Raw genomic sequence first — 13,642 nt, 5'->3', positions numbered from 1 at the left:
CTCATGAACACAAATGCATAAATTCTAAACAAAATTTAGTAAATCAAATGTGACGATATATGAAAAGGATAATACATCATGACTTGAAAAATCAATGTAATTTACCATATTCCAACGCTAAAAAAGAAAAGTCACCACAGCACATGCAGAAGAGCAAAATTCAGCATCCATTTTTGATAAAATCTCAGCAAACTAGGCATGAAAGGGAATTTAATTTCTTCATCCTAGTGAAGAGCATCTGTAAAAACCCTACAGATAACATCATGCTTAGTAGTAAACTGAATGCTTTTCCCTGAGAATAGAAACAAGGCAAGGATGTTCCCTCTCACCACTTCTGTTCAGTATTCTGAATTCTGGTGATTTTTAGAAAATAAAGGACATTGATGTTGGAAAGGAAAAAGTGAAGCTGTATTAACAGATGAGATGGTTGTCTATATAGAAATTGTGATGGAATATATTATTAAAAAGCTATTAGAATCAATGAGTTTACAGTGTTGCAGGATACATGATAAATACACAAAACTCAGTTGCATTTCTATATATGTACTAACCATGAATAATTGGAAATTGGTTAAAAAAAACAAGTGCCATTTGTATACAGTAGCATCAGAAATATGATATATTTAGGGATGTGTGAGACCTATATACTATACACTATTAAAACTCTGCTGACAAAACTTAAAGAATACCACAGTAAATGGAGAGATATATCATGTTCATTGAGCAGAAGACAATGTTAAGATGTCACTTCTCCCCATATTGGTCTGTAGATTCAATGCAATCTCATTCAGAATCCTAGCAGCCCTCCCCCCTCCCCCACTGTTTTGGGGGTAGAAATTGAAAACCTGATCTGAAATTCAGATGGGAATTCAAAGGACTTACGATAGCCAAAACAACTTTGAAAGATAACAAAATTGGAAGACTTACTACCCAACTCGAATTTTAAGGCCATATTAATCAAGATGGTGTGGTATCACCATAACGATAAATAGATCCAATTGATGAAATAGAGGATCCAGGAATATATCTACACATATATTGTCAATTTACTTCCAACGAAGGTGCAAAGGCGATTTGGTGGAAAAAGGGTAATCTTTTCTACAAATGGTGTTGGAGCAATTGGATAATCATAGACAAAAACTGAACTTCAGTCCATACCTGGCACCATGTACAAAAAGTGATTCAAAGGGATCATAGGTCTAAATGGAAATCTTAAAACTGTAACCCCTGTAGAAAGAAACATAGGAGGAAGTCTTTATGAGACTGGGATAGACCATAATTTCTTGTCTGAAGCATGGTCTGTAAAAGAAAAAGTTGATAAATTGGACTTTGTCAAAAGAAATTTTGTTCTTTGAAAGATACTTGTTTAAAAGGGTGAAAAGACAATCTACAGATGGGGTTAAAATATCGGCAAATTATATGCCTGATAGAGGACTTGTATTCAGAGTATATAAAGAGCTTGCCAAACTCAATAGTAAGTAAACAAACAATCTAATGAAACAGTAAGCAACAGACTTGAAGAGACACTTTCACCAAAGAAGATAGAAATGGATGACAGATAAGTTCATAAAGATGTTCACGTCATTATTTATTGATTAGGGAAATGCAAATTAAGTATTTTTTTTTTTAAAGTTTATTTATTTTGTGTGAGAGAGGGAGAGGGAGAACACATGAGCTGGGGAAGGGCAGAGAGAGGATCTGTCAGTGCAGAGCCTGACTTGGGGCTTTGACTCATGAATGGTGAGATCATGACCTGAGCCCAAATGAAGAGTTGGACGCTTAACCAACTGAGCCACTCAGGTGCCCCGAGAAATGCAAATCAAAACAGTAAGGAGACACTGCTGTGCACCTGTTAGAATGGCTGAGACTGAAAAGACTGTCTATACCATATATATATTTTTAAAGATTATTTAAATTGAGAGAGAGTGAGCATGTGTGGGAGCACAAGCGGGAGAGGGAAAGAGAGAGAAGAGAGAGAATCCCAAGCAGGTTCTGTGATGCCAGCACAGAGCCTAACGTGGGGGGCTTGATCTCAGGCACCGTGAGATCTTGACCTGAGCTGAAATCAAGAGTCGATGCTTCACCGACCTGAGCCCCCTAGTCGCCCCTGCCCACACCATATTTTGGTGAAAACAGAGGGTTTGTGTTTTGTTCATTACTGTGTTGCCACTGCTTGGGACAGTGCCTTCTAAATGAGGTCGTTGAAAGAACATCAGTCGCCCACGTTCAAGAGCAGTGAATTAGAGTTTCAGGCAATAGATTGAGTTTATACTTAGCATAATTTTATCTTTAACTCTTGATTTTATAAATACCATAGGCTTTATTTTGAAAATCCATTTTATTAAAAAAAATTTTTTTAAGTTTATTTGTTTAAGCAGTCTCTACACCAAACGTGGGGCTCAAACTCACGACCTTGAGATCAAGAGCCACATGCTGTACTGACTGAGCTAGCCAGGTACTCCTGAAAATCACTTTTAAATTTGAGTGTTTTACCTAAAAAAGATGTATAAAGGTGTAAGATATTTGGCCACATATAATCCCAAAGACAGACTTAAAGGCTTCTTTTTCTAAATCTGTTTTCATTATAGTTTCAGTAGCTTTTTATTGTGACTGTAGAAGAATACAGAATGTGGGGTGCCTGGTGGCTCAGTTGGTTAAGCATCTGACTCTTGATTTCAGCTCAGGTCATGATCTCAGGGTTATGAGATTGAGCCCCGAGTTGGGATCCTCTCTCTCCCTCTCTCCCTGCCCCTCCACTACTCTCTCGCTCTGTCTCTCTCTCTCGCTCTGTCTCTCTCTCAAAATAGATAAATAAATAAACCTTAAAAAAAAAAAAAAAAAAAGAGTACAGAATGTGCCAAAACAGAAAACGGTGATAGGAGCTTGCCTACCTCTGTTACATTTTCTTTCCCACTTAGAATTGCTTACTAACACTTCCGTGTTGTGGTGGTTTTTAAAAATCCCAGGAATTAGCTCTGCCAGGGGCAGGCTCTGCAACCTTGGCAAGGTAGCTAGCCAGCCTCTGCCTCTGTCCTGTTGGGGTACTGCTGTGAGGGGTACGTGAGTTTGTATAATCCCAGTAAATCACTTAAAATAGTGCCTGGCACAGAAGGGCTCCGCAAATGCTGATTATTAATTTAGGGTTTTCATTAGATTTGACTTAAATGATATTATGCATGTAACATGTCTGGTAGAGTACCTGGCATTTACTAAGTATTCAGTATAGACTAGTGCCTATAAATATTCAGGTGCCAGTATGTCTAAAGAGACTGTATCTTTAGATCTCTGCATTTGTCATCTCTTTAGTGAATTTGTTTAGGACACAAGGAAGAATGTTTCTAGTTTCTGTGTTAGCTTCTCCTAATAGGTACAGGTTACAAAGTTGCACGAATTTTAAATATGAATTTATTGATGCTCCTGGGTAGCTCAGTCGGTTAAGCATCGGACTTGGGCTCAGGTCACGATCGCAGCTCATTGAGTTGGAGCCCCACGTCAGGCTCTGTGCTGACAGCTCAGAGCCTGGAGCCTGCTTCCGATTCTGTATCTCCTTCTCTCTCTGCCCCTCCCCCTCTTGTGTTCTGTGTCTGTCTCAAATAAACATTAAAAAGTGTTTTTTTTTTTTGTTTTTTTTTTGTTTTTTTTTTTCAACGTTTATTTTATTTTTGGGACAGAGAGAGACAGAGCATGAACGGGGGAGGGACAGAGAGAGAGGGAGACACAGAATCGGAAACAGGCTCCAGGCTCTGAGCAGTCAGCACAGAGCCCGACGCGGGGCTCGAACTCACGGAGCATGAGATCGTGACCTGGCTGAAGTCGGACGCTTAACCGACTGCGCCACCCAGGCGCCCCAAAAAGTGTTTTTAAATATGAAATTATTTTCTCATCTCTAAGTGTAGGTGATTTGTTAGGCTACTCTCCAAGTTGATGTTTATTTTTATTAAAAAGTATGCATCTTTGACTAATATCATAATGTAGCATAGTAATTTTTTTTTAAAGGCCTGTCTCTAATCTTTCTTCTTTTTGTTCCCTCTTTATAGGTCTGTGGAATCTTGCTTCCCTCTTTTCCAACCTCTGTTTATTTGTGCTGATGCCCTTTGCCTTTTTCTTCCTGGAATCAGAGGGTTTTGCTGGCCTGAAAAAGGTAAAGTGAATCATGTTTTGGAATTAAATCTGTCAAGTTAAGAAGCATGTGTCATTCATGTTAAACTTGTGAAAGTGGGCTTGAACAACCATTTGACTGAAATACAAAAAGTTTAATTAGTAATAATAGCAATGTGTTATTAATATTAATAATGCTAACAGTAGAATTAATAATATTGCATATTGAATGGTCTTGTGTGTCCACAGGGAGGAAGTTGTCTTTTGACTTTTGGATGTTTTTATAGTATGTGCAAACGTGGTAGAATACTTGTTTGTAGGGAATAAAGCTGACAACATAGCTGTTCTTAGGCTGTCTCATTTAGTTTAAAGAATGACATAAGGGACGCCTGGGGGGCTCAGTCCATTGGGCGTCCGACTTCAGCTCAGGTCATGATCTCGCGGTCTGTGAGTTCGAGCCCCGCGTCGGGCTCTGTGCTGACAGCTCAGAGCCTGAGCCTGCTTTGGATTCTGTGTCTCCCTCTCTCTCTCTGTCCCTCCCCCCGCTCATGCTCTGTCTCTCTCTCTGTGTCAAAAATAAATAAACATTAAAAAAAAATAAAAAGGAATGACATGAAATCTTAAGATCTTAAAACATATCTTGATGTAAAAGTTATTTCACTTCCAGTTTTTTTCAGAGAGTAGCATGCTATAAAATCCAACATGCTCCTTTAGATAGTCAAATTCTCAAGACTGTGAGTTACTGATCTTAGTGAATGTGAGAGATTAGGAAAGAGCAAAACAAGAGACTTTGCATCTTTTTTTTTTTTTTAATTTATTCATTTATTTTGAGAGAGAGAGAGAGCAAGCAGGGGAGGGGCAGAAAGAGAGGGGAGAGAGAGAATCCCAAGCGGGCTCCACACTGTCAGCACAGAACCTGACACAGGGCTTCAACTCAAAAACCGTGAGATCATGACCTGAGCTGAAATCAAGAGTCAGACGCTTGACCAGTTGAGCTCCCCAGGCCCCCAAGAGACTGCATCTTAAACAATCAGTCCAGACCGTATCGGTGGTAATAACTTCAGCTGTCTTTGAAAATAACATTTTAAAATGGAAAGAATGATATTTCTGTTTATAGCTTGTGGAGTTCTTTGCTATAGACATTTGGAATATAATACAAAGATTTAAATAGTTAATACTTTTTGGTAAAAGTGAGTTCTTGCATTACAGTTTATTTATAGACATGTTACGCCTTTTTAAGTGGTTAATTCTGTTTGTATTGTGATAGACGAAGTGGAAGTATGCCTATGCATCTTGTTGTTGAACAATACTATAACGCCAATTAAATGAATTTGGCAAGGAAAGCCATAAACTGAATTTTTATTACTTTTTATTTCATATGACTTTTTGTAGTTTCTTAGGAATGAAACTGTTTAGTCTAACATTTTGATGAGTCTTCTGATTTTATTTTATTTTATTTATTTTATTTTTTTAATGTTTATTTATTTTTGAGACAGAGAGAGACAGAGCATGAACGGGGGAGGGTCAGAGAGAGGGAGACACAGAATCTGAAACAGGCTCCAGGCTCCGAGCTGTCAGCACAGAGCCCGACGCGGGGCTTGAACTCACGAACCGCGAGATCACGACCTGAGCCGAAGTCGAACGCTTAACCGACTGAGCCACCCAGGCGCCCCGAGTCTTCTGATTTTAAACCTTAAGTGCCACGCTTTTTAGGTTTGTGTGTTGAAGGGTACCAGGAAAGAGTCACTGAGAGGCGATAAAGTGTCATTTTCGTGGATGCACCTTTCTGCTTTCCGGATGTTATTCCATACTTTAATAGTTTGAAGCTGCAAAGTCACAGTTGATTTCGTGTTTAGTAAAGGTACCACGATCAGAATGGAATGTAAACTATTACGTTGAAGAGGGCTGGTAGGAATGAACATCGAGAAGAAGTGATGCCATTGAGACACTTGAGAAAGCAATTTCTGTGTAATTTTAGAGCCAAAGCTTTTGATGGCTTTTCCTTCATTCAGCAGAGTTTTACTCAGCACCTACTGAGTAGTAGTCACTGTGTTACTACTGTAGGGCCTTGCTGGGGACAGGACTGAAAAGGCAGGGCTTCTGCCTCCAAGGGATAGACAGAGGGAGGAAGAAACGGTGCAAACAAACAGATGCAGCCCCATGAACTTTCAGACCGCCAGCCGCAGGGGGAGGCGCCGAGAGGAGCGGGGTCTCCATTCGCCTCGGGAACTGGGGAAGGCTTTTGGCCGGAGGAGTCAGCCCGCACTTGAGCTGAGTCTTGAAGGACGAGCAGGCTGCTGCTGGAACGTGGCGCCCCTGGCTTGAGCAGAGGCACGCACTGTGACTGAATTGAGGGAATGCGGACACTTAGCTCAAGGATGGAGAGTTGGGGAGAGATCAGGGTGCGCGGAAGCTTGTTGGGGTCCAGTTCTGAAGGGCTCGGTTCTTCTCTCTGCCAGTCGGTTTGCATTTTGTGCTACAGATGACAGGGAGTTGGCAAAGGAATTTTGAAAAAGATTTTCGCATCTACTGTCTTATTTAAGTATGGAGACAAATACACATGTCAGAGTTTAAACATACGTCACTGAGGGAAGGAGTACACGCACCACACGATGGGAAGCGCTGTGTTTTGTAGAGATGTCACCATACTGAATCAGTCACGCACCTCGTTCTGGTAACCGAGTGTTTCAGCGCGTGCCATTAACCTCGCTCTGTTGATGTTGCTGTAAATATGCAGATTGTTCTTTCTTCCCATCTCTGTCTCGTGTAATCTTGCCAAGTACAAAAACAACTGGTAAAGCTCAGTGTTGAATGTATTTTCATATTTGGCATTATTGATGTCTTTACCTAATTTATACTTTCTATAAAATTCTAGTTCTCCATTACATAGGTTATTTTAAAAAACAGCGTGTAGTGTGGACAGACCCCTTGTCTCCAAATTATTTTCCTCCCTTGCTGTGAACTAACCAACTCAAAGAGGGACGTGGCTAAAGTTATTGGAGCAGAATTACCAACTATCTCTAGAATTAGAAAAAATGGACACAAACCCCAGTGACATGTCACTGTTCTCTTGTTCCCTCTCACAAACTAAGGTCAGAGGGGAGAAGCAGCTTGAGGAAGGATTAAGAAGGTAACTGAAGATACTTCACACCTACAATTGTACAGCATTCTTTCCTCTAAGTTTTTTACTTCTGGTCTCCTATACACACTCAAAAGAATGTTTTTTTCTAAGTGCATCTTTGACTACGTTAGTCTTCTCAGAATCCCTCATGATCACCAGCTCCGTTTTGTGACCTCAGCGGGGACTGATGTGCTGGATGTCTGTAGGGGACAGTCGACACGACCAGCAAACTCAGCAGAGGCTTGAAAGGAGGGCAAGGAGGCAGAGCTCGGATGGTTGGGTGCCATTTGTCTGACTTGGGTAGTTGGATCATGAATGGGAGTTGTAGGAACCAAATTAAGAAGTTGGTCTTTAAAGCTGTTAGAGAAGGGAGGGAGATGGGGTGTAGCCTGGGGTGAGGAAGAGACAGAATAATTCTGCTCTTTGTGCACGGAAGAGAAGGGGCCTGTGGAAGAGAGATTGCAGTTGAGAGGGCTAAAGTGAGCAGATTTAGATTTGCCCTAGGGCTCATTGTCTCAGCTGGTTTTCTCCTCTAGGCCTCAGGGTTTCTTTCTGTAAAATGGGTATAGTAATGATGGTTCCCTGACTGTATTATTTAAGGGATTAATTGAGGGGAGATTATTCATGTAAAACGCAACCCAGGATATGTTAGCCATTATTGCCATTATTCTAGAGCTTAATGCATTTCACTAATAAATGTTCTATGGAATATGGTACAGTCAGCTCTTAATTATTTACATATGATCTTGGGCGGTTTTAAGGTTACAGATTATTTTTCCCATTTTGAAATGGCCTGGACTAAAGCACAATCAGACCTGCTTAAAGATAAGGTGCATTCTAGACTCTATTAGAATTGTTTAGAAACTTTAAAATTAAAGTAATTGTGTTGTTTTAAAGATTCGTATTTTTCAGTTTACAATCAATTACACGTGGGGCACCTGGGCGGCTCAGTCAGTTGGGCAACTCGCTGTTGATTTCGGCCTCAGGTTGTGATGTCACGGTTCATGAGATCGAGCCCCGTCTCAGACTCCGAGCTGACAGTGCAGAGCGTGCTTTGTATTTTCCTTCTCCCTCTCTGCCACTCCCCTGTCAAAATAAATAAACAAACTTAAAAAAATCAATTGCGTGAAAACTGCAAGGGTTATTAGCATTGCACAGTTCAGCCTTCAATGTGTGCAGCATGTGTTTAAACCCTTCGTTATTAAGCCTTTCTGTAACATGAGATCATAGGAGTTTCCTAGTGCACGTTCTCCGTAACGTCTGTGGAGACCTGTCATTCTTTACACGGTGTTGTTGCCTGTGTCCCAGACTGTAACTGCTGCCTCACTGAAGCGAACGCATCACAGACGGTCACTGGCATGTTTGACACAGCTGGCTAGCAAGTGTATTCCTTTGTGTGTGTGCGTATCCTCTAAAGCTCTGTGCTCATTGGTTATCCTGGACGCAGCTCGTTCCGAAGGGATATCGAAGAGGGCTTGAAAAACGCTTCTAATTGGTAGATTCAGCAGAGTGATTTGAGTCATGACAAACTTGAAATATGGTTAAGTTAAATTTCTTTTTTATTCCTTTGGCCACCCTCCTGGTGCTGTTTTACTATGTCTAAGTCTGGTGGAGTCCCCGAACGGCATATGGCTCCACCGTACTCCCATTGATTCCCCTGGGCAATCGATTTTAAAACCGCCCCTTGCATATTGTGCCGAGACGCGGAAATTGGCCACTAGCCACGGGCGGATGCAGAGCTTGAATTGAAAATCAAATTAAGCAGAATTCTCTACTTAGTTTTTAATTAAACCACTATGTTAATTCAAACAGGACATTTTAGGCCTGGGGGGGTTGACCATGTCCTTTTAAGGGCCTTAAATAAGCCTTTCTTCTCCCTCCTTACTGTGGTGCATGTTTCTATTTTATTAGGACCATCTCCTCGCTATTCCCATTCTTTACATTCTCGACGGTAGGAGAACGTAAATGGCTTTAATACAGCAATTTTTTAATTTAAGTAAGACGGCAACTTTTATCTTGGAACTCGAACTTACTGTTAGCACTTAAATGTTCATCGGATCTGTATTATTCGCGGTCACCTGTGTGTACCGTGCTGCACATTTTATGTGTTCGTGTGTGTTGACTTCCTGTGCTTGCGTCTGACTGTTGGTTTCAGCCCTGACGAGAAGGGTGCGTCTGCTGGGCGCTGTGTTTTGTGGACATGTCTCTCCGCGGTTTGTGTCTTGGTCCCGCGGTCGTATGGCAGAGTCCAGGGTGTGGGGGCCCCAGCGCTACTCTTCCTCTCACGCCTCACATCCGCCGTGTGGTTTTTCTCTTCCCGCCCTGCCTCGGAGAGACCCCTAGATTATCCGGGATGATGTCAGAAGATGTTTGCCGACTGCAAGGTGAACTCTGGAGGTCCGACCTCCCTCCGGCCGGCGTTTAAATAGGAGTTCGGAATAAACTTGTTTCATGTTGTGCTTTAACATCTTACTTTTGGTTATGAGGAGAAGACTCAACAGGTTAATGACAGCGAAAAAATATAATCGGGGGCAGATGAAATCACACGCCAAAGACGTTTCTGGGAGTAACTTTACGTCGTGCCTCACCTTAATGCCTATCTTTGATTTGAAGTCTCGGCATAAAATTTAACATAAGCGACAGCAACATCCTGACCAATTACCCAAGCTATCCAGACATCCCCAAACGTCCAGAGCATAGCACACGGTCTGTAGGATTAAGAGGTTGACTCCTATAACTTCAAACGGAGTGCTTGATAATCAAAGCAAAAAGTACAAAATTTGAGGTAACTTCCTTTCTTAGCTAATTAGACTGACCAGGTGGCAGCAAAGAGCCGGGTGCCGGTGCTGGGAAGGCCTATAAAGCTGAGCGCTGTGACAGCACAGTGCAGGAGGGGCCGAGGCCGTTCCATGTGTTTCTATCCTGTGTCACAGTGTGAAATTGTCCTGGTTTATGTCCCTTTTGGCAAACTTACATAAAAGTGACCTTGTACTGTATTTTATGACCAGATGACTTTTTCCCCCCAGTGGCTAATTTGTCTCAGGCCTCCGTCTTAAAGAGACACAGAAATGAGTAGGAAGTCCAGCGTGGTCTCAGAGAGCTTTCATTGCGTTCTTTCATTATTTTTGCTCGTTTTTGCCACTGATCATCCATAAATTGTTGGACATGAGTGAATAAGGAAGTGCTGCTTAGTGTTAGCGGCACATGCGCGTCTTTGGCCTGGTTTTTGTGGGTGAGAGGAAATCACATACAAAAAGGAAGACTCCTGCTGGGAAACCTTGCAAGGAAATTTACCTTGGGTGCGTTTTGATCTTGGTGTTTATTACAGAAAATGGACTCATATCTCACTAACTATTGTTATGTGTTAATTTGATTTTCCCAACACCTTCAAGAAAAAAAATCATTCAGTAATTTATTAATAGAATTCCTCTGCCCTCCCCCAGTTGGGGAGCACTAATTTTTCCCCATAGAAACAACATGGGGAGGAATGATTATTTTTAAAACATTCGATTCGGGTAGCGTTGTTATCCTTGGGATTCGTTTTGGAATTGTTAAACTACTGTAAAAGGCGTGGGTTACGGGATGTCAGAGAAAGATGCATGAAAGTGTTATTTTGCGGAAAAGAATATACTTACTTCCTTTAAAAATTGAGTTTGTAAAGAGTTTGAATTAACAATCATTTAGTTCATGAAACGGTCTTGATCTTGTCACCGTTCTCAGTACAATTGCGTATTGGAGGGACCTACGTGATAATTTCAGTAACAGTATCTGGTATTGTTAAATAGCAGCTGTATTTTTAAGAGGTACACTCAGTTCCCATATACTTTGTGATGGCATGATAACGTGGACCGTTGTACAGCAGTCTTTCCCTCCGTTTATCAAAACAGGAGAGATTTCTACTTCAAGGCTAGATTCTCTCTGTCTCTCTGCATAAGAGTATGGTGGACAGATTGTGAGCTTTGGCATTTAGAAGACCTGCCCTAAATCGGGTCTCGTCTCCTTCCCGACCTGGGACTTTGGGCGCGTTTCTTGGTGTCTGCGTCTGTAAAAGGGGCCGGCAGTACCTACCTCGCTGTGGGGTTGCCGAGGGGCTTGTTGACCTCACCTGGGACATTTGGGAAGTACTTGAGATACAGGAGGAGCAGCCGTGACCACCGGGGGCCAAAATGTATCAGCTACGTGAAAGTTGATTTGAAACTTCAGGAAGATTAGTGGAGGATTACTTTTTAGGGATGATAGCAAAGCTACATCTAAGAAATTGTGGTGGTGCTGACATAGCTTTATTTATTTACTTTTTGAGATAGAAATTGCTTTATCTTATAACAGTATAAGTTGTAAAAAAAATAGGCAAAATGTTTAGTAGGTAACTAAACCTCAAACTTTATATGATGATTAAATTATTAACTAGTGCCTCACTGTCTTACATGATGATTAAATCATTAGCTGATTCCTTCTTTATTAAATGAGGGAAAAGTTTTGGTATGGAGAAAACAAAAAATAATCAGGTTCAGATTTTAAAGTAATTATACTTTGGATTTTTTTGTCTTAGAGAAAGAGAGAGAGAGCATGTGCAATTGGGGGAGGGGCAGAGGGAGCGAGAGAGAATCTTAAGCAGACTCCACACTCAGCGCAGAGCCTGATGCGGGGCTTGATCCCACAATGCTTGGATGATCATGACGTGAGCCGAAATCAAGAGTCGGATGCTGAACCGACCGAGCCACCCAGGCGCCCCAAAGTACCATACTTTTAATTAAACTGGCCTTATTACTTCCAGTATTCACGAAACAATGTTATGGAAATAATCATTGTCAATTAGAGTCTCTTTTCCAAAACTGTTTTTGGGGGGACTTGAAAACTGTCTTCCCTTGTTTGGAATAAACTTTATTTGAAAGTAAAACGAATGTCTGATCTCGTGTTGACTAGAGAGCTGCTATGTGGTTACCGCACGTAGGGCACACACCCACAGGTCCGTAGGACGACTGGAGTTGGGACTATTAAAATCTCTGTGGCACTTATACTTATTTGTCCATGAAGTCATTTATTCAGCATGACACAGTGTTACTCTTCTGATCTCTGTGAAATGTTTGCCACTACACAGCTGAAACTTGGTATATTACTTTACCAATCCATTTATTTGGCCCGTTCGTACCAGAAATAAAAGTTGTGTATTCAGATAAATCAGAGGCAGTAGAATTATTTGATAGCTTTGGCATTAGGGAATATTTTAGGTTGTGATATATCTACTTTTCTTTAAAGCTGAAGTCATTAACAGTTACGTTACTTAAGAATTTATTGGTTTGTACACTTTCTGGCAAGCAAATAAGTTCTCATCTAGAAAGGCAAGTTCTTACTGTTCTAGAATGATTGAATTTTAAAGCCCTGAGTTGTTAGAAGTATGTATATATAAATATATGTCCTTTTAGTGATAAAAGTAAGATTAGCGGGCAAAAACTGAAAAAATAAGGCTATATCAACACAAGAAAAAGTTAGAATTAAGTGTACTGAAACCATCAGTTTTATAGAAAACATTTCCTGTTATCTTTTTTAGAACACAAAGAAGACATCTGAGGTTGTTTAGAATGCTAGATTTAAATATTTGTACACTTTTATATTTTAGTTGAGATTACTTGATACTTAATGTTTCTCCTTCCACATTGACTAATGAGTATTAATTTTTATTATAAGCAGTTGATTTTTAAAACAGACTTGTGAAGGGCTTAAAAAAGTTTTTAAACTTTTTTGAGTTATCTGAAAAATTTGTGTTGTTTTAATGATCTTAGTTCCCTCTAAAATGCCCAGAATTAAATTATACTTCTGATTTATTTTTTTAGAAGAGATGTAATAAAGTAACTAACTTAATGTGTAGTAAGAACTTAGTGTATTCCAGTGTTCTGAGTAACTTCTGAGTAAGCATTCTGAATGCCGTTCTTCTCCTTTTGCCATTACCTTAGTTCAGGCTTCATCATTTCTTACTTGGATTTTTGCTGTCCTATTTTTTCTGTCTTTACTTTTATTCCTATACAAAGTAACATCTATACGCTGCCTTTCAGCCATTGTTTTCTTAATAGTATTGTGCAGCTTATCTCCTTTCTTTTTTTAAATTAAAAGAGAAATTTGTTTAGTGTTTATTCTTGAGAGAGAGAGAGAGAGAGAGAGAGAGATGGAGCATGAGCGGGGGAGGGGCAGAGTGAGAGAGGGAGACAGAATCTGAAGCAGGCTCCAGGCTCTGAGCGTCAGTGCAGAGCCTGATGAGGGGCTCGAACCCACAAGCCATGAGCTCATGACCTGAGCCGAAGTCCGACGCTTAATGGACTGAGCCCCCCAGGCGCCCCCCCCCCCCAGGTGCTTTCATGGCCTCCTGTCTTCATGTGGTATTCTGCCAGGAAGCCCTCTTCTCACTTGTAGGTGGCATCTGTGGCATCT

The 13,642-nt window shown here is 40.9% G+C and overlaps 1 protein-coding gene across 7 annotated transcripts in view; it reads left to right on the top strand.

The window, feature by feature from the left end:
• Nucleotides 1-13,642, top strand: part of LMBR1 (limb development membrane protein 1) — a 151,160-nt gene that overhangs the window by 60,620 nt on the left and 76,898 nt on the right. For all 7 annotated transcript variants that reach the window (XR_006214011.1, XM_042976418.1, XM_042976402.1 and 4 more), the window contains one exon: nucleotides 4,038-4,141. Coding sequence is in view for 6 of the 7 variants with exons in the window: in XM_042976418.1 (XP_042832352.1) it covers nucleotides 4,038-4,141 (104 nt within the window). In the remaining variant the exon portion in view is untranslated. The remainder of the gene's footprint in view (nucleotides 1-4,037; nucleotides 4,142-13,642) is intronic.

Source organism: Panthera tigris, chromosome A2 (assembly GCF_018350195.1).
Source record: "Panthera tigris isolate Pti1 chromosome A2, P.tigris_Pti1_mat1.1, whole genome shotgun sequence".
Taxonomy (NCBI): Eukaryota; Metazoa; Chordata; class Mammalia; order Carnivora; family Felidae; genus Panthera; species Panthera tigris.
This window is presented reverse-complemented; position numbering and strand designations above follow the sequence as displayed.